Source organism: Rhea americana, unplaced genomic scaffold, assembly GCF_003343005.1.
Source record: "Rhea americana isolate MKP2758 unplaced genomic scaffold, rheAme1 scaffold_426, whole genome shotgun sequence".
Taxonomy (NCBI): Eukaryota; Metazoa; Chordata; class Aves; order Rheiformes; family Rheidae; genus Rhea; species Rhea americana.
Window position 1 is genome coordinate 132,957 of NW_028186564.1, and position 20,590 is coordinate 153,546.

Below are 20,590 nucleotides of genomic sequence, written 5' to 3' on the forward strand. Positions count from 1 at the left end.
CCTACGGAGCGGAAGGAGGGTGGTGGTGGGGGCCTCGCCGGGGCGCCATTTGGGGCGCGGTCCCGGAAGGCGGGAGGTGCGGCGCCGCCATCCTAGGAGCTAGCGAGGCATCGCGCCGCCATCTTGAGAGGGGCAGGGCGCGCTCCGGCAGCGGCGCATGCGCAGAATGCGGGATTCGCGCAGCCCCGAAGCGGTGAAACCGGCGGGATTTGTAAAACCGCGTCTAAAACCCGGGGGAAAGAAGAGAGACCCTGCTGCTCTGCCTGACGCTTAACCGTTTAGCTTTCCAAGTATCGCGTTAGGAAACCGTATCAGTGTAACTTACTTTGCAGCCGGGCAGGATCCGTAAAGCTTTTTGTCTTGGACTATGCTAAACCGTTTGCTCTGCTTTGGGGTAGAGGAGTGGGGAGGGTGCAATTATTAAACTGTAACAAAATAAAACAGACGCTTCACGAGATGATTACGCCGAAGGAGGTACGCCTGTTTGCTGCAAAGCTGCTTCGGCCAGGCGTGAAGGCACAGCCTACTTATTTCCCCCCCCCCCCCCCGTTTATAAATCGCAGAACCAAATATGTTTGAAAAGGTAAAACTGCTTATAATTGCAAACCTAAGTCCTAATTCTATCGATATAGTTACTGGATTTGTGAAGGGCGGTGCTGATGAGAGAAATTCATCCTGTTGGAGCTTCTTCTCTATGTGTCTGTCTTAATCCTCTGCAGAGAAAGAGGAAACCAAATGTGCAATATGAGGAAAAAAAATACAGAAAGACAGGGCTCAGACCCAGTTACTCCTCTCCCGAGGCTTCTACGTTGGCCTTAATATATTACCAGCCCCAAGGCCTCTCGCTGCCTGGCTGAGTGTGTGGTTAGTTCTCTTTCCACTTTGAATTGCCAACCACCTGCTTGCTTTCAGTGTCCCCAACAAGAAAGAAATGTCCCCTTTCCTGCATATATATCCACATAATGTTTAGTGGCAAGCAAACGCCCCAGGACTCCGCAAACATCCCTGTATATTTTTTCCTCATCCAACTAACTGATGTGCTCCCAACAGCCCCAAAACAGCCCCTTTCCCACCCCGGCATCACAGCGGTAAGTATCCTTTAAGAAGATAGAGGTTAGACTCCAAGGAGCTTGCTCTTCCTCTTAAAAACGTCCTAGCGAAATCAGGGTCCCCTTTCTCCTGAGGGGGAACACAGGTTCAGTTTGCCTCTGTTTTAGAGGATCCTTTAGCCCATCGTTGACAGTGGGCATTTCTCACTATAATTGTGAGAGAAAATAATTGTCCACTATTTCTTTCAGGAAGGGAAAAGGAATCAGCGTGAGCAGAAGTGGTATGAGGCATAGGATGAATTACTGGAAACACAGTATATGTTTTACTGTTTAAAATGACAGCTAGACTGTTCCAAGGGAAGGTTTTCAATTAATTGTTATCTGTATATCTTTGAATCTTAGAAAAATCACAATGTGTTAAAAATGTTTGCCTTTCTGTAATCTATGCTTTCCGTAGTGGGCAGGACACCCTGTTTTTTTACAATACCTGCTAATGCTGCTTTTTGCACTCCAAGCACAAAGTTCGTCTTTCTTTTTAAATGCAGCTTAAGCTCCTGGCAGCCTTTCCAATTATACATGCCTGCTCCATGTCATCATAGTCTTGCTTTCCCTTTGTATCAACATGGGTTACGCAATAAAATACCCATGCACACTGAAGGTGGCTTCTTTCTCCATTTCAAGGGCTTTTCTGCTACCATAATCATTCAGATCCACCAATTTCTTCAACAGCCTAATTCAGGAATAAAAATTTAAGACAATTGACAAATCTTATAATTTTCAGCAAACTCATTCTGTGGTGAAAAATAAAAACAAAACTACCTTCAAGAAACTATGTCGTATTGTACATCCATAGAGGCTGCGTCTTTGCTCATCATACAAAGCTTACTGTGGGTTTGGTACTTAGGCAGAGGAGAAAAAAACTTTTTGGCAGATACAAAAGAGAGGGAAATACGGGGAGGTAATTTCAGATGTTAAGAGCTGCAAAGGAGGAGATACTTGCACCAAGAATGCAAGATTGCGTGGAGACACAGAAAACGCTATTAGCTAAAACAGCTGTACCCCAATAGGGTCTGTTCTTTACCAGGTAACAGGCATCATTAAACGCCTGATGGATAGGTTCATAGTGGAGCCAGGTAGAAGATTCAAATGTGAACAGTACTAAGACTATCACAAACTCTCCAATGAAAAGAAAAATTGCTGGGGCTGCGTCCTTCTGCACCCACTTGTAAAGTGGGGCCAAGCCACACGTTCACCAAGCTGCACTAGTTTAAAAGATGTTTCACTCTATAGATCTAGATGTTTCAGTCTATAGACCCTACCTGTATTCTGTGAAGTTAAGAAACAGATTATACCTCTTTGGGGCACAGCGTCCTTCTAAAGGTATAATCTTACCCCCAGGTTACAACAGTTGCTATATTTAATTATTACAAGGAGATGGAGAAGAAGCAATATCTAAATGCAGTCTAGCACTGTGTTAGGTCAGCCAGCAAGTGGCACTTGAAAAGAGAGGCACATGCTGCAGTCGGTGTTTGAAAGGATTTTGCTCTGTCTCTTCGCGCCTGCCTTTGTGCAAGCACAGCCTTCCTAGCAGGCAATTGCGCATTTTGTGCGATCCCGCAGTGCTTCTGACTCCTACCCCTGCAGCAGGCTTCACTCGCGCACCCACAGCAGGCTCATGTGCTAGAAAAGAGCATCCCAGCTGTTCGATGGAGGAGATAAGCACTTAAAACAGTGATAGGAAAGTTCTGAACCTGTGCGCTGAAGAATATCCCAAACGCCTCTCTGTGCTGCAAGTAAGTCCTATTCCTTCCGCTAGTCCTGCTCAGTAGTTTCATTACTGGACTAGGAGGCAGAATAGCAAGCGTGCCTAATAACTTTGCAGATGTTGCAAACTGAAGACTGCAAGGTATGCTGAGATGCAGGCTTCTAGTTCAAAATGCTCTCGACAAATGGGATGCTGGTGCTCAACAGCGATGGGCGCAAGCTGCTTCTCAGGCGGGAATGACTGAGCATCTACCATGGACTATCGTGAAAAAGGCAGACCTCATCTAACATTAGAGAGACGCCGTAGTCAGCAGAGACATATAGTCAGCAATGGCAAGGCTTCTGCTGGAGACGTGTCCTGCTATAGGTGGACAAAGATGTAGGAAAGATGTAGGAGGACTACAAGGAAGTAGGATGTAGGAAGACTATTCAGGAAAGATGTAGGAAAGCTAAACAGTGTTGACAGTGGATTAGTGGGAATGACTAAATATATAGAAAAAAATGGCCCTCAAGGGAAGCTTTAAACAGTTAGCATTGTTTGCTGTAAAGAAGAGAAGGCTGAGGAAAGCATGAGTGGGGTTTGCAAATATATTCTGTCAGAAAAGGAAGACAATAACCTGAGATTTTTCTTCATGCGGGACAAGACTAAAAGGGTTTATAATTCAGCAAAAAATGCATTATTAGACATTAGGAAAAGCTGCCAAGGCAAGTGAACCTGTAGAACAGGCAGCTTGAGGTTGATGAGAAACTCCGGCACTGGAGGTATATACCACCAGTGAGCAAGAGCATTCTTCTGCAAAGAATTTGAGTTTACCCTTTGCTGGTGTGATGAATAGGTTATATCACTTTTCAAGGTCCTCTTTCAAATTAGGATTTGTTCTGGATCTTTGTATTTACAGTCAAAAAGAGTGAGTATTTCCCACATGTGGTTATTTTCTTTGTATTTACAAGCTATAACTATAAAGATGCAAACTGCTGTAAAGTACTGAGCAGCCATTATTTCAAAGCTGACTATCCTTTTTGTTGCAAAGGTCTCTTGTTTCTTTTCCATTTTCTTTGATATTTTTTTCTTCTTCTGTTCCCTGGGTCACCCTGTGTCTATCGGGGACTGCTTCTACCCACCTCCCTCCTGTTTCATTATGTCTCATTCCACAGCTTCTCTACTTGTTTTTCTGCAACCTTTCTGCTTGTTTCTGGACGCTGTCTCCTACATCCATTCCCATTCATCTGTTCCTTCAGAGCCCAACACTGTGGTCTTCCATCTTCATTTCAATGAGTTATGATAGAAGCTAATGCTTTATAATGCAAGATAGTAACCAACTCTGCATGTAATGAGTTCAAACCTTGAAAAAATCTGATTAAGTGGTAATAATAAGCTAAATGTGCAGCAGATTACCATCAACAACATAAAATCTCCTTGCTTTCATTTAAGTATCACAGAAGATAGAGAATCACAGAACCGTTGAGGCTGGAAGTGACTTCTGGAGATCGTTTAGTTGAGCCCCCCAAATCACAGCAAATGTTCATGTCTAGTCTTCATGATGTCTCCTGCAATATTGAATTTTTGAGGCTACAGCTTTGATTACAGTTCTCTGAATGCTACAGAAGAGCGTTGATTAGTTTTCACCAAAAAGGATATGTTGAAGCCCTTGCACATATGCTTGCAGCAACTGAATCTCTTTGGGCAAAACTTTATTTTATTCATCGCTAGTAGCTGAAATCAGATTAAGCAGAATTGTGACAACTCCCCCTACCCATGGTTGCAATTGCGAGTGGACTCATACAGATCACACTGTGAACCAGCAGGTTGTTCTGCAATGGTGAATTAACCTCAGCATGTCTAATGCGCACCTTTTGCTTAGCGGCCTTGGGAGCTAATACAGAGATGATCTGCAAATAAAAATACAACAGAATAATGGTAACAAGCCAAGAACAAAAGTTCACAGATACTTGGTACTCAGAAGTCATCATTTTTGTTTTATCATGCAGCGTAAAAAATAAAGCAAATTAAAGTAGATTTTAAAAAATCTTTCTTCTGTCATCCTGGGATTCAGCTGTGGAGGAATCTTTGAAAGATGTCAGAAGTCTTAACACAAATGCAATCCTAAAATGTTTCTTATTAAGAGTCACATCTGAAACAACTTCACGTGCACACAGTAGAAGTAATAAGGAGATCTTTTTCATATTCATCTGAATAATAATGTTTGCTTATATATATAGAAAGAACATCTTGTACCTCTGCAGCTAACACCTTTTCTGCAGTAGGGAAATTTGGCATGTTAAAATGACTATTTGCGTAGTAAGTCCCTTCCATAAGCACTCGCAGGAAGGCGCAGGTGACTGCACCTCCTCTGTGGTGGCAGATGTGAGCAGCTGCTGTAACAAGACGCTCCTCCAGCTGCTCTTCGTAGGCCGTGCACAAAAAACAGGGAAAGTCATAGACTCCCTCATTAAATACTTCACCCTCAACAAAACCAGCATCGTGCAGATGCAGCTGGCACGTGTTATGGCACCAGACTGCTGATTGCCATCACAGTTCAAGAGAAGCCTTCACCTTCCGCTCAACTTTCCTACTACACAATCCATGTTCTCCTGCTGCATCTGTCCTTTATGTTATGACTACGGGATATAGTGAATCAGGGTAGGGATGGAGACCCTTTAGCAAGTATCCTGCAGTGGAAAGTGTGGATTTCTCTGGTAGAGGTTAAGAAAACAGAAAATACGCATTTGGATACTGTGCATTTCCAACCTCTTCCAGCCACTTACGGCCACCCATAATGATGGTTGCCACCTGGAGCCCTGAGTTAAGAGGGAATATCTGCAAATTGCCTTGGGTTATCTTGGCTAATCAGCTATTCCTGACATCCATAGTTTCATTGTAAACAACACCTGAGCCTTCAGAAAGTTACAAAAATTAGGAGTTGTACCTGGGGGAAATCAATGCATTTTTGGACAATAGATTCCTCCACTCATAATATGGACTAACTGAACAGGAAAATTACAAGGAAAACAGAGAGAGGTAAAAATTTTAGCAAGTCTTTCATTCTAAAAACAAAAGGGAGGATAGCAACTAAATAATTAGCTTTGAGCAATATAGAAAATCACTGGTAGATTTAAAGAGAGTGCTTGGTCCCCGCAGACTAGAGGCCTAAGCAACATGACTTCTAACAACGTTAAAATTTTCCTCTTGCTTTTTTGGTAGTGATCAACTCTTCTTTCTTTCTTTTTTTATTGTTTTCACTCTTCCTTGAGCCATTTTCTGTAAGACCCTACCTTTACTAGGGAGGAAATCTGCTGTAACTGTAACAGCAGTACAGACTGCTGTAACATTTTAGAAAAACTCCTAACAGCTCCCTATGATGGTTTTACTGTTGACAGGACAAGTAAGCTTGCGTCAGATGCGTCAGGCTCAGGCAGGAGCCTGGCTTTTAAAAAGTCACCGTGTTCTGCAACATTACATACTGTAGCTAGATACTTGAAGCATTTTTGATAGCTAGGTCTCCATGGAAATAAGTTCACTAAGACTGCAGCTATTTTAAGACCTTAAAATAAAGGAATCTAGAAGGCTGAGGTTAGGACCTGCATCTGGGAGAAGTCAGTCAATTTTTGGACAATTCACACCCTTCACTACATAACTTCCACTTGCACTATCTGTACTAACTTAATTGGACAGTAACACAGATTGCAGAAAAATGTAGCAAAAGCAATGCGCCTGGTTTGGGAACAGAAAGTCATGGGCCCAGGGCTGTCTGAAAGCAGCAGCTTGTATTTGGTCCCCATCAGTTTGTGTCCTGCATCATCTCTATGAACGCTCACAAAAATGAACAAACAAACAATCCCATAAGCACACAACCTGTTTGTTAACCTCTAATTTGCTAATATTCACATCTGGAAAGCTCCCACACTTGGTATATCAACTCTGTCACCTCTAGATACAGCTAGTTCTACCATAAAGAAAAGTATTATGCACTCTCATTATGTTTTTGCACCAGCCCATTTCTACCACTTTATGTCTAAGCTACTCACCTTTGAAGTCTCTCTTCTACAGAGCCCCGAGAAAGCTCTTTCAGAGTCTTCTTCTGACCATTTTCCTTTCTGACCACCTGCAAGAGGTCAGGTGGCATTCACCATCATTCCTGTCATGGAGACATGGCTCAGACTCCGTTTGGTGCTGCAAGTGATAATCCTTATCCAACTCCTGAGCCTCTGAAGAGTAAAACATTTTTTCTTCTGCAACCTTGGCAAAGACCATCTCTTCTCTGGCAATATACCTTTCTAAAGGACAGGCCAAATCAAGTATTATACATTTCCATCAGACTGTTAAGAAGTCCACTGTTCTCATGTTCTGCTCATCTGTAAATCTGGGCCAAATTTATACCATATTCCCAATTATGAGAATATTTTTGCAAGAAGAAGCTATCTTTGCCTCATGTAAAGCTGTTACTTTACAAACTTTGGGCAATATACTTTCTTTTTCACAGCTTAGAAGCCAGTGGGAAAACAGCAGCATCACAGAGAAGCTTAGCCTGTCTAATTATTGAGAGGTTAAAAACTTTTTGCAGAAAATCTGTTGTGTGTTTTCGTCTCCAAAGATACACGCACACACACAGAATTCTGTAGGAACCGATTTAGCTTTCCACACTAGTGAGAAAATTCACCTGTCCCAGGAAGGTTACTCAATGGCCGTACCAGTTCTTCTGGAATCTGAAATGGGAAAGCGAAACCCTCCCTAGGGCCAGGGAAGTACCACAGCTATTGAATTATTAGGATTACACAGGGAGGATTCTGTTGAATAGAGCAAGAGGATTGTAAGCTCATGGACTATCTTGCTGACTTGTACATTACAGAGCGAGGTGTTTCAGTAGTGGTGCCTTGAAATGCCCATCTCTACGGTAGAAAAACCTCTCTCCGCAATGGTTTGCATGTACAGATCGTCCTCTCCCACCCGTTCTCAGAAGCCCGTGCTCAGCCTCTTCTGCACCAGGAAAGCTACTGTCCATTTTCTACACGCGTACGATGGGTAACGATACCTGCTAGCAGGTACTACAGTTTCTAAAGCGGTTGTATCCAGAGAGGGTGTGTGCACACAGACGCACGCATCCTCAGTCACAGCAGTGCAGTGGCATTGTCACAGCTTCCCTACACTCCTCCGTGCCTTCAGCATTTCTTCTGGGCAGGGACTTCTGTCTCTAGGTGACCTGGCGTAATACCGGACTAAAGCTGAATCACGTGCCAGGTAGTTCTGAATTTTCAATAAGGAATGATTAGAAAGGTGGCTATTTTATTATTTTTAAGTAATCATCATGGAAACAATAGCAAGGATCAAGTCACAAACAGGCATAGCCTCATTGTAACCACTGCATTAATACTTAACATGAATATAATAGAAATAACAAGTATGTTAACATTATTCATTCTCAGTCAATGAACAAAAGTGTACAGTAAAGTCAGCATTAATCTATTAGGAATGCTACAAAACCAGCCAGCCAGTGTCCTTCAAAAGCAGAGTCCTTGCCATAAGAGAGGCTGGAGCGACTGCTGTCCCTTCAGGCAGCTCTACTCCTAGGCTGCATATGAACCTGGCCAGTTCTCTCCCATTTCTGCATGTAGTTCTACCATTTTACTTTGTTTATTAGGGGTAAAAAAAAGCACTACCTGCTAGGAAAAAAGGGCTACAGTGCCAAGGGCCAGCCCTCACACTCAGCATGAATCCACGTACGCAGCCTGGGAGCCCACACGAGGCAAAACTGGCTCCTTCGACAGTGTGTTACATTCATCAGTATCTGCTCTTCAGACTTGATTCCCTCCCTCCCCTAACTCCCTGCTGCCTGGATGTGACATGCTTTTGGAGCTGTACCGCTTTCAAGATGCTTTCTTTTACATGTTCATCATTCTTTAAGAGGAATTCCGTAACTCAAAATAAAAATTTTGCTTTTGTATAAAGGGCACTCTTTAAATACACCTCTTCCATCTCCTAGTCCTTATACCGTACCTTCCTCTTCAAAGCATTTACTAATGTGTATATTTAACCATCTGCCTCTTAACAGAAGTACCAAAGTGACACTACAAAAGGCTAACTTGTATTTGTTACTGTGGTCCAGGCTCCTCTTGGTCTGAGCAACACGGGGTAAGTTTCTCAGCTAGAGCATTTTCACAATCATAGAGAGAGAGATACACTCTCAAAATAAAAGTTCCCGGTCTTTTCAGCACCAGACCAGAGGATATCAATGTGAACGAAGCAGTAATCTCCATCTTTCTTCCCATCAGGATTTCTCCTAGGGTGATATCAGCCACGTTGTTTTCACTGTAGAGAAAAGAGAAGACATCACCTTGTCTACTGCCACTTCTGTACATTTTTATGGAGAAGAAAAAAAACACTACAGCTTGTTCCTGTGGACTCTCTTTTTGCCCCTAACTCACATATTAAACCCTCCCCTACTCCTTCTGACTTGGTGGAAAAAAAGCAGCCCAGGAAAATAGATATTTCCTTTTCATTTTAAATAATAAAATAATAAAACCATAAACCAGTGGTGAGAGTTTCATGAAATCACTGAAATGAATGCTGTTGAGTGGCACAGCATTTACTGCTTCAACAGCAGCGTTTTTGAACAACACTGTTTTCATTTCATAAGTGCTTTCCATAGCTAACTGCTTTTAATTATCTTTTTATTAATTATGGCAAAGCAAATCTATCAGCCTATAGCATAGTTTTGTTCTGTGCCAAGCCAAGTTTTGACATTCTCAGAAATAACGCAGTATGAGTCAAATCAGCAACGAAGTAGCTGAGTCTTTGCATTCCTCCTCTGCCCACCAAACTTAAAACAGTCCAGAAGAAATTAAAGCTTCGTGCAAAACTAAGGCCATGGCCAAGGCCATGGTTTCACAACGGGACATGTTCTGCAGCAATACTGCTTTAAGACATTCCCTTGCCTCCTGCGCTCTGCAGCCCTGGCACATTTGTGGGACAGTGCTCTGAGCCTGTTTGGGAAATACACAGCAGAGGCAGGGTGATGAAGTCAGTACTACTCTTAAGTATTTTCTACCGTGAAATCACAGTCTAATAAAACCCCCCCTGCCCTTACTCCTCTGATTCCCAGGAGAAACACACCGGTGTGGTTGTCCTGCCAACTGGCCCCTCTTCTATCCGATGCTTCCCGGAGTGAGGGAGCTCTGAACTGTCCCGATAGTCTCTGCCCTTGGAGTTCTGCATGTCCAGTACCGCCCGGCTCTTCGAGGGAAGGGGTGGTTTGTTGAGCTGACCCTGGACGCTTGAGCTGACTTCAGACCGGGGTGGCTTGATGAGTTTTTTGAGTGGCGCTGAGTTTTCCAGCGATGTAGTCACCTTTGGTTTGCCTTGAGTCTTTTCACTTGCATTTTTTTCTTCTGTTTGGCTGGAGCAGGTATAGGAGCGGAATCGCTGCGTGGGCACGAGGAAAGCTGTTGACGGCTGTTTGCTGCAGGTCTTGCTCTCCGACTCTTGTAGTTTTGTGAGATGAATGCTCTGATCATGCAGGGGTGGCTGCTCTTTTCGTGAGGCCTTGGGGTAGTCCTGCTCTTTCTTCAATGCTGCCTTCCCCTTAGAGCCCATGGAGCCATATAGCGGGTTCTCAAACATCTCTGGCTTTTGCTGTCCCTCCTCCTGCAGCAAAGGCTCTGCTGTGTTTTTCCCCAGTTCAGGTGGCCTACAGTCATCAAAGCAGTATAAAAAGAAGACTTGTAAAGAGCAGGCAAGAGGCACTTACTGATTTAAAGGGAAAATGAATAGGAAATGAGGATGGTAAAATTAAATTGAGTATGCAAAGGGGTAACAGGGTAGCCACTGAACCTGGGGAAAGAGAAGAGAATTGTGTAGGGTTCTTTTTTGCTTTGTTTAATCTTTATTCATATGATAGCTAAGAGCAGATAGACTTAGTGCTGTAAAAACTCCCTGCTGGACAACAGCAGGGAGTCAGCGTGACACTTGGCTTCTCTTTAAGCAGGTATCAGTTACTAAGCCAAACTGTGCCAAGTGCTGTGATGGCTCTGTTACATGTACAAATCTGAATTTAAATATTCATAAGAATCTTTAGATCTGACGGAGAGGATTGAGATGGCTGTCTGGACAGTTAACAGAAGAGCTCACATCACCCTATATCATTTTACAAGTAGGTCAATCTCCCCTTGCTACCAATGCCACAGAGCATTCCTAGGAAAGGAGTAAAATTCCTTGATGCACCTAAATGCACAGTATATAAATAATAGCTATTTACTCTGGGGTAAGAGAAACACTGTGTGTGCAGAGCTGAACTCGTTGAATTAATACTAATAGAAGGCTCAGAGTTGAATGAGAGTACAGCTGTGCTAAGGGACGAGGGAGGTTTGGTGGTTCTAGTATGAGTGGACCTGAACTGGCAAGGCTTTCACCTGGGGAACAGCCAAAACACTTGAACAATCAGCCGCAGTATCACTGAATGGAGCTGAATAGGGATGAGTGGCACATATTCTTGGGTGTTTCCAAATGAGCTGGACTCCTTGCTTCAAGTGATCTACCGGAGGTCTCTACATGAAGGACTAGATTGCTGAGAGCATGACAAAGAAGCGCTGTCAGGCGCTGACCAGGTTGAGGCCATGCTTGTAGCTATGACTTCTGCAAATTCTGGCTTACAGAGTATAAATTTATCAGTGACCTTTAGCCCAGACTCAGACAAGCAGTTATCAGTATGAGTAAGAGGTCTGGAATGAGGGTGTTCATTGCACTCAAGCACAAGAACGGAGTATCCTCATCCCTTTATTATCCTTGGTAGGTAAGGGATATATTTCAATATACGGCAGAACTAAAATTTTGCATCGAGACTTGTGGCACACGGATACTAATTTCTATAGCAAGCTGGACCTTATTATAGTAGCATAGTAGAAATTCAGTTTAAGTACTCTACATGTGACATGTGAAGGAGCTCTCCTTCCCACCCAGTGGAAAGGGCTATGCCATACTCTTCCCTGTTCTTCTGTTCTTCTGTGTTACCACAGGCAGCTCTGTTGCATTCTTTTTTTTTTTTTCTCTCTAGAACCCGGTTGTTAGAAAATTACACACCCATATAGTTTTTGGTTTTTTTTTTTCACAAAAGATTGAGGAGGTACTACACTAGTTTCCTTTAAGCATGTGATGTCTGCTCATGACCTTCACTTATCTTCTCCTGATACCAGAGGTAAAAGGCCGAAACAACAAGCCGTACCTTGAAATCTGCATACAGATAATGAAACAGTGACTGTGCAGAACGGCGAGAGAGAAGAGGAATAGCCCCAGTGCAAAAGGCAAAGACTCACAGATGTTCTTGACTCCTAATACAAATGCTTCGGTTTACTGGAGGCTGGAGGGATGTTTTTGGAGACAGAGGCGACAAAGAGGGTGATGTGGAGGATGACTCTCTCTGTCCCATTACGGAGGTGTTCTCTTTGGGCTGCTGCTCGTAGATCCAGAGAGAAGGTGGCTGGTCTGGTGAAGGTATCTGCTTAAGCTGGCTGATTACAGAGGGTTGCTGAGAGAAAGCAACCATTCCTATGTAGCTGGGGTTGCTGATGTCTGTGGGAGTGGAGCTGCTAAAGAGAAGAAATATTGTTAGGAAGATACATGCAGAAATACATTTTTCTTCTGTCTCTCTCCCAGCTACAAGGGAGTCAGTGCCTACTGAGTGCTTTGATTCAATACTACCTACTGCATTTTTTGTCACTGTTGCTTTAGAATAAGAGTAAGAGGGAGTCCTGTTAGTGCCTCCCTCCCCTGGGTCACTGCAGAGGAAGCAGCTAAGTCAAGCCCACCTCCTCCAACCCCAAATAGTTCCTGTGTCTGTGGCAGACACTTCCATTTGCAGGCTGCAGAGAATATTAGCACTCAATTTCTGTAGTCATGTATAGGACCTAACAACCCTTTTACTGGTTTCTGTCCTCAGCTGTTCAGCAGGCAGCTACAGCAGGATGGCTCCAAGCAAGAGGCAGATTATGGTGCTGGGTAGCATTGTGCAGGATAGGAATATGCTACTGGAACAAGGAAAGACATTTGGCCTTCTGAGATGCATCCATGTAGATTAGCAGACAGAAGGCAAGAAGCTGCCTGGAAAGAAATGTGCCCTGTGAAACACTGAAAGTGAAGTGAAAAGACCCAGAAGAGTCCTGTGACTCTTGGAAAGGAAATGGCAGGCAATTTGAGCACTGCTCCCCACTCTAAGCTGGCAGAGGAAAAGTAGCAAGATTACCGTAACATGTCATCCTTTCCTGGGGTGTCTGGAGAAGAGGAAGCACTCCCCCAATAGCGAGCAATGGCTGCTGCCTCTTTGGCCATCAGATGAGTAGGTTTTGATTTTCTGTTGGAAATAAAAGGGTCCTTTTTAAGACGAGGTGCAAGTAGGGTGCAGAGACCCAATCTGAGTAATGCACTCTCATCTTTTGAAGCTTTGGACCCAAAAGCATTGAGCAGACCTGACCAAAGGGCCACAAAGGCAGCTTCCCAGTGCTCACCATGCCTATTAATACCGCCCCCACAGCAAGCCCAGCTTTGCACTCCTTGAGCCAACTACTTTACTGTAACTGACTTACCCGCTTGCCCTTTACCTGTTACTCTGATCCCAGTCTTTGTTAGGTTCTAAATTACTGATGTTCTTTGGTTTCTGCCCAGCAATTTCATCACGTTCAATCTTGACAAAGTCTGGAGGAAAAGCAAAGGTACAGAAAAGAGTGCTCTGGTGGCTTCAGATTCTGGTTCCCTAAGTTTTCCATATTACTAGTTGTATTAAGACATCTCTCTCTGTCTATCAGAATGTTAGTGAGCTACAGACCATGAGGTTTTAAACAGTGTTGTTGGTATTATATTTTCAACTGCTGATGGGTATATATCATGCTTTGTTGACATAGGAAAGACAAAGTCTGCCCTGAAATACTCACAAACAAATGCCATGATCTCCAAACCAGTTACATACAGGTCATTGTACCATCAGGCATACTACTTGTGAATGTAATGAAGCTACTCAGGTAAAATTAAGCACATTCATAAAATGTAAGGCTACACGATCCAAAGCAATTTCATTCAAACACTAATGAGTCCTGTTAGCTGACCTGTGGTAACTGGCAGTAATACACTCTTAGTTCATCCTAGTTGTGAAATAGAAGGTGTTAGGATAATCCACCTTCATAGTGACTCAACCACTTTAAATGGTGTTATTATTCTAAGTGTTTGATGAAAAATAGTTCAAGTAAAAATGTTTAGTAAAGTATTTTCTCAAGAACAGCAACTACTTAGAATTAAACAATTCTTAATAATTGCTTTCAGAGAATAAAATTCTAGAGAAGCAAAAATTATTCAAAGATAAAACCCTAGTAGGACTTCTTTTCTTGAGACACTGGCTTCAGCAACCCACCATCAAATGGACACTTAGAAATAAATGATCAGCAGTGTCTAGCTTTATATTATGGTTTTGAAACATATGTGGTATCAAGAAAATACTGTGTGAGGCACACATGGTGTTCTCCTGAACTGGAAGCAACAGAAAGCATTTCTGCTGTCTTGATACAAATGGATTGAATGCCTTCCTATTCTGTCTTTGGCAATTACAATAGCTGGTCACTCGGCACAGCTAGTGTCGAGCTGACAGTCAAAAAACAATTTCTCACTTCTAAGGAAACAAACATTAACTTTTGCATTCTGAAGGCAGTAAGATGATAATACGCAAGGCTTAGGATCTGTTGGCTGAGCAAATGCTGCTTAAGAGCCTTGCACACTCTTTGCAGAGGTTCCCCAGGTGCCCGGAACGCTTTGGAACGCTGCCATACAGCCACTACAAGTGGAAATAAGATATCACAGTTCAACAAAATCAGTATCAGTGACAGACAGGGGGCTCTCTCAGTCTGTTGGATTTACTTGAATGGTGAAAAAGAAAAATGTAATTGCTGTGCCTTTCTGAAAAAACACAGGTATACTCCTGAGAATGAATGAGCGGTATTTACATCTTTGTAGTCAGCATCAAAAGCTCTTGACTATTTGGAACCAAAAGCACTGCGAGGGTAAATTTCAATTCATTGACAATCACAATGCCTTTATCAAGATGGAAATACTCTGGAGTGACCATTACAGGGATGATCCAGTTTCTTACCATACAGTTTCTCTCTCTGCTTTCCTTGTGATGTCTGTAACTTGATTTCACCTTGGAAGACCCCAGTTTTCTCACCATGATGTGTCAAAATAGTGTGGATAGGAACTAAGGATTCTGTTGCTTCTATTCGCAGCGCAATGCAGCCTTCACCTAGAAGACAAGGAATAAGTCTGGAACTGAGAAACAAAGCACTGAAGTCCATTTCTCCTGTCAGTCATATACTATCACCGTGCAGACAGGGCTGAGCTTACTGGAGAGAATCTGCTTTGGATCACAGTAAGGACTGTAAAATCTCTTGAGAAATAAGGGGCATTCATTTTATTTCTTCACATATGTGACAAGTATTTGGGCATTTCAGGCATCAGTAGGTGACTACAGAGTTCTGAGTTTCCATTACTTGTAAGAAAAACGTGAACCTGTAACTGCCATTTCAGTTAATGGGATTTCAGCAAAGAGCCTTCTCTGAACAAGGACTGCAGTCCCTGACTGATTAAAATTTGGAAGCAAGAAGCACTGACGATGAATTCTCTGTAGCCAGAAGAAATGCTTCAAGGAAGTGCAACTGAAGCAGGATTTACATGTCCTGAATAAACCCATTTAAACAGACCGACTCCTCATTTAATTCTAGCAGAGTACTTCCTTTTTAAGTCGCTGCTCTTTTAGGGCTGGTGAAGCTTACACAGATGAGACCTCTACTTCACAGTCCTCTATTCATCATTACCTCATAAAGTATTGCCCATAATGTATTTTTGTATGTATTCAGTTGTAAATCAGAATTCAGAGCATCATAGATGTTCAGTCTGTAATAGTTACCTCTGCTCTCTCCCACTCTTTCAGTCATTTGGAAAAATCAAAGTAGATTTTGACTCATCCAGAACTTCAGAGCTAAATACTTACCATAAGATTCATCACTGTCTGATGACTTGATGCTGATCAGTATGTGTTGATCCAGTAGGTATTCTGGGTCTGAAATAATTGGAGTCAGCTGCAAAGACAAGTTCATGGGGGTCAGCACAGTTGGAGGTCTATGTGAGCAAAGTTCTCCCTTTCTGCCTCAATCTAGAATGGTCAAAACTCAGCTGGACAGGCCCTCAACCCCAGCCTCTCCATCACTGATGGAGTATGGAGGTCGATGGTAGAATGCGACACACTTTTTAGAGACCCGCACTCTCCTATCCAGCATGACAGAGGATGCTACAAATCTACTGAACTGCAGCTTTTTCCTGCAGTGCAGTACTGAAAATTGCTCTAGAAGGATGTGGTCTGGACTCTGATTACAGTCTGTTCCAAAGAGCTGTTTGGCTGTTGTTACAATGACTTACTGTAGAGTGTTTCCCCGGGCTATCTGTATATGGCATACTTTCCAGAGTCAGCAGTTCTTCTTTGGGCTATTTGGAAAGGTACTGACACGTACATTTGCTCCAAACCCAAGAGCTCTGATAGTTCTTCCCTGCCCACCATGCCAGGAAATGGAGAACAGCTCCCATCTAAAGGGCAGGACTTGTCTCTGACCCTGAAGCATAGAATACTACTGCTGACCACTGATGGTCTTTTTAACACACGAGAAAAATATTTATTTAACTTTTCTCAGAAATAGCAAGAAGAAACTTTGTTTCACAAGGTAAAGAAACCTTGGGACAGAATTACTCCTTATGCTGTTTTACCTTCCATCTAAAACACAACCCAGGCCAGTTCAAAAGATTTATCAGCATAATTATGTTCACTAGAATATTTAGTGAACATAATTATGTTCACTAAAAAGGTGAGAAAAAAGCTACACTCTTGAGTAACATAATCATGTGAGCAAAATTCCCAATACAGACATAAGTATACTAGCAAGAAAGTCCTTTCCTTCTTATAACATACTCCATTTAGCTTAAACCCATCCTGCATCCTTATGAACTCTTAGAAGAGCAAACAAGACCACAACTCCATTCCTGCAACTAGTATTTATATAAGCAAAAGACTTTCATGTTGCTTATGGGATACAAGTGGAAGACTTCCCTTCCATATGGATATGGAAACATTGTCCCAGTTTACCTTTGGAAGAGCATCAACGAACTTTACCACAAGTTCCCCTTCGTTCCCATCCTCATTTTCTCCTTCCTGGCTCTTTACAAAAGCTACAAAGTGATGAGAAAGGAGTTCATCAGAAGAGAGACAGCAAGAACTTGGCTACAAATCCCTTTTCAGATAGTAGATCTCCAAAAGACCTAAAATTATTTTCCCACTTGGACACAAGTTTTAGAAGTATTAAGATGTTTAAGGCTTGAGCTTTGGGTGAGTGTTTACACAGTAAATTTACAAGTGATCTTACTGGGGCATTGTTAAGTGATTTTATTTTACAGTTAAATTTGGCACTGAAAAGCTCAGTGCATGCATGGACTGGAGGATAAGAACATGACAGCTCTTCCTACGCCACTCAAGATAGCACACTTTTGAAATTCTAATTTAAGATTCGTAATACACTGTTTCCATAGAAATTTATGCAAATTTTGATACAGCCAAAAAATAATCTTTTATGGAACTGTCTTTGACACAGCTCTCTGACATGCGATAATGTGATGAAGCATACACCAAAGGCACGCTGTCCCACTTACAGGAGCAGTCCTGTGATGGGGAATCGCTTAAAAAAACACAGCAAGGGCATGTAGGCTCACATTACATAAACAGCTGAGACTCAGCCCTGCAGCACAGGGACAGGGAGTAAATTCCGTAGCACTGATACACAGTCTCATTTACAGAATCATCTCACCATACTTCCTTTCACTTTAAGTTGATCCTCTGATTTATGCTTTTCAAACCAAGGGAAGGAAATAATTTTTATCAGTATAATGCGCATCTTTTATTTTGAAAGCACCTAGTCACTTGCAACAGGCATGATTAGAAATTTCATCAATCATTTGCTAAGTAGAGATTTTTTATACGATATGCAAAAACAACACAGGTTGCTCTTCAGAGAAAGAGATGATGAGATTGCCAAACAAGATGGAAGATACAGCACACTGTTACACATCTAAGCAACAATTACAGCTAAATAGCTGTGTCGTTTGGATTGTATTTCTGACAGTGTAAGATGACTTGCAAACTACAACAGATTTTGAGGACATCCCCCTTTTTTTGCAGTCAAACAAATAACCTGCACAGCTGTTTATTTAGATCAAAGCAAGAGGATGGGAAGCTGATCCAAACAAACAGGGAAGTTTGACAGAAAGAATAAGGACAGGCAGAGCCATACTTTCCAAGCAGCTGGAGTGGAACTCGATGTAGAATTTAGTCTGGGACTTGGTCTTCAGGGTTGCGTAGCAATGCAGAAACTCTATCTCCCCATGGGAGTCCGTGTACTTCGAATCTAGGAAGGAGGAGAGGAAACGATTATGTTTGCAGCGGGAGATAAACAGAGGGCATTTGTAAGTGGGCTTTTTAAGAAGTTAGCTTTTTCTTTCAGCCTATGCAACTCATTGCATTTTATATCCACAGGGGAAGACAGTGCACTTGCCCTCGGTCTGACTAACCATTCTTTGAAACAAACTGCGAGGTGACTCCGACTTCAAAGGTAGTGAAGACAGGGCTGTGGTCACTTGTCATGATGTCAGTGGTGCAGCCTGCCAACGAGAGAGGAAGGATAGTTACTGCCCTGTGCTGCTGCCGTGCTCCAGTGAGATCACTGTAATAGAAATATTACTCGGTAGTTTTCCGAAAACATAACTGTCACTGTGGTAACTGTCTCTAGTCAAAGGTGTTTCTGCATAATCTTTTGTTAGTACACAGGAATATCACTATTTTGTAAAAACACATGAAGTCTGGTTATGGGACATAACTCTACCTGTCCCTTTTGCAAGCAATTCTCAATGTTAGATTTGCCCAGTATAAAAAGCATTTGCATGATTCCTGGTTGACCTCTGCAATGTGCACAGCTAATTAAAGCTCTAATAAGGCAAGAAATTGTGTAGGAAAACACTAGTGCTACTTCTGTGCTACAGGGTAGCTCATGGCATAAGATGCACAGTGGGGTGAGCAAGGTCTTGACTTTATCTAAGCATACACTGACTTCCAGAAGGGCCAGTGCACTAAACAGAACAGTGTTTGAAGGCAGAGGCCAGACTTTCTAGATGTGCTTATTTATTCACACATCACATCATCACATCATAATACGCTCTCTGATCAGATCAGTCCATCCTATCCCTCAGGAGACTTCTAATAGCCCTCTTCTCACTCCCATGCATAGGAAATCATCAGCGTTATATTCAGTTGTTTGGATGTCGATATAGTCAATGAAATTTCAGGAACTAATACGGGCATATTTTTTTTAAAGAGGTTTTGGGGTCCCCCCCCTTCTCAGCACAGCACTTTTCTGAAGCTTCTTCTCTGTAAGAAGGGGAGCGGGCAAGCCCTCTGGGTACCACACAGTCCTCCTGGAATATGAGTTGATAGAAGAGGGTCTGCCCTGCCACCACCATCAAGTGAGGAGCTCCTGGTGGTAGCTGCACAGGAAAAGAGGGTTGTCTTGCCTAAAAGTAACTGGCATCAAGTGACCCCGCAGTGAGGCTGGAAGCTGGAAAGCTACAGCTGTTTAAGGGGTATTATGCACATAAAAGAATAACAGAATGAATTTCCAGCATTGCAAGGTTACAGGCAGAGAGATTTGGCTCCTGTCTGCCTGGTTTAACATCAGGTCCCTCTATGCTGAGTCCTACAGACTCTGCTCTGAATCATTTCCGTTTCATACTGATTGCTTTGCTATCTACAATCTGTTATCTACCCACCATAGGACTGACACACAACGTGCACCATGGGGTATGATTTCCAGAGCACTCGATCACACCAGGATGGTAAATTGTACTTCATCTGCAAACCAAAGAAGAACTGATGTCAAGAAGAAGGGAAAGGACCAGTGCACAAGAAGAGCAGGAAATTCACTTGCCCAAGCACCATGTATTTGCGCCAAATCTTTTTGCATTGACTCCACTCAAAACACTACCGGAGAGAAAATGGAGAGATTGGTTTAGGTCACTGTCTTCTGCAGCAGTTACTTTGCCTGCTCTGGCATACATTTCTGAAAGGAAAGAGCTGGTAATCAGTTTTCACCTACCCCTGTAGCTTTCTGCTTGGTGTAAGCATACTTCTCCCGGGTACCTCTTTCAAAACGGTAGGTTGGAGCAAAAGTTATCTCTTCTTCCTCTAAAACAGACAGATAGCTCAGTTACAGTTTGGCCCTTTGAGAACTCTGAACTGGGCAAGACAGTCATTGCTCTGTACACCCTGTTCTGCAACATCAGCTCTGGCACAGGAAGTTGCTAGCAAATGGGAGAGGAACCTGCTGAAGAAATTCAGAATCTTACCGAACTGCAGAAACACCTTTTGGTCCTTTCTCTCTATGAGAAGCTGGTCGAAAGCCAGCAACTCCGGATACTGCTGCTGCCTGATCTTCTGGATAATATTCTCTGCTTCCTGCCAACAGGGAAACAGCAGAGCTGCAGATGATGCAAAACCTTCGTATAAATACTCTCTCACTGGTAAGCCAGCAAATGCTTCTGAACTGCTTCACAAAGCCATACTCCTTGTCACTTCTCAACTTTTCCATTCACTGAAAAGCCCTAATTTTTGCTGCATAGTTGGATGTTTGTCTATCAAAATTGGTGTCAAAATCTCTACCCA

At 42.7% G+C, this 20,590-nt stretch overlaps 1 protein-coding gene across 3 annotated transcripts in view; it reads right to left on the reverse strand.

The window, feature by feature from the left end:
* Nucleotides 1-8,083: 8,083 nt before the first annotated feature.
* Nucleotides 8,084-20,590, reverse strand: part of INPP5D (inositol polyphosphate-5-phosphatase D) — a 53,697-nt gene continuing 41,190 nt past the window's right edge. Inside the window, exons 16-28 of one of the 3 annotated variants that reach the window (XM_085315293.1) lie at nucleotides 20,275-20,383; nucleotides 20,025-20,113; nucleotides 19,699-19,780; nucleotides 18,448-18,537; nucleotides 18,171-18,284; nucleotides 16,973-17,055; nucleotides 15,830-15,917; nucleotides 14,933-15,082; nucleotides 13,398-13,491; nucleotides 13,043-13,150; nucleotides 12,117-12,386; nucleotides 9,922-10,495; nucleotides 8,084-9,117 (exon numbers count right to left, since the gene is read on the reverse strand). In XM_085315293.1, the coding sequence (XP_085171419.1) occupies nucleotides 9,115-9,117; nucleotides 9,922-10,495; nucleotides 12,117-12,386; nucleotides 13,043-13,150; nucleotides 13,398-13,491; nucleotides 14,933-15,082; nucleotides 15,830-15,917; nucleotides 16,973-17,055; nucleotides 18,171-18,284; nucleotides 18,448-18,537; nucleotides 19,699-19,780; nucleotides 20,025-20,113; nucleotides 20,275-20,383 (1,854 nt within the window). In that variant the 3' untranslated portion in view covers nucleotides 8,084-9,114. Of the gene's footprint in view, nucleotides 9,118-9,921; nucleotides 10,496-12,116; nucleotides 12,390-13,042; nucleotides 13,151-13,397; nucleotides 13,492-14,932; nucleotides 15,083-15,829; nucleotides 15,918-16,972; nucleotides 17,056-18,170; nucleotides 18,285-18,447; nucleotides 18,538-19,698; nucleotides 19,781-20,024; nucleotides 20,114-20,274; nucleotides 20,384-20,590 lie in introns of all 3 variants that reach the window. The other 2 variants (XM_085315292.1, XM_085315294.1) reach the window with 2 other exon arrangements.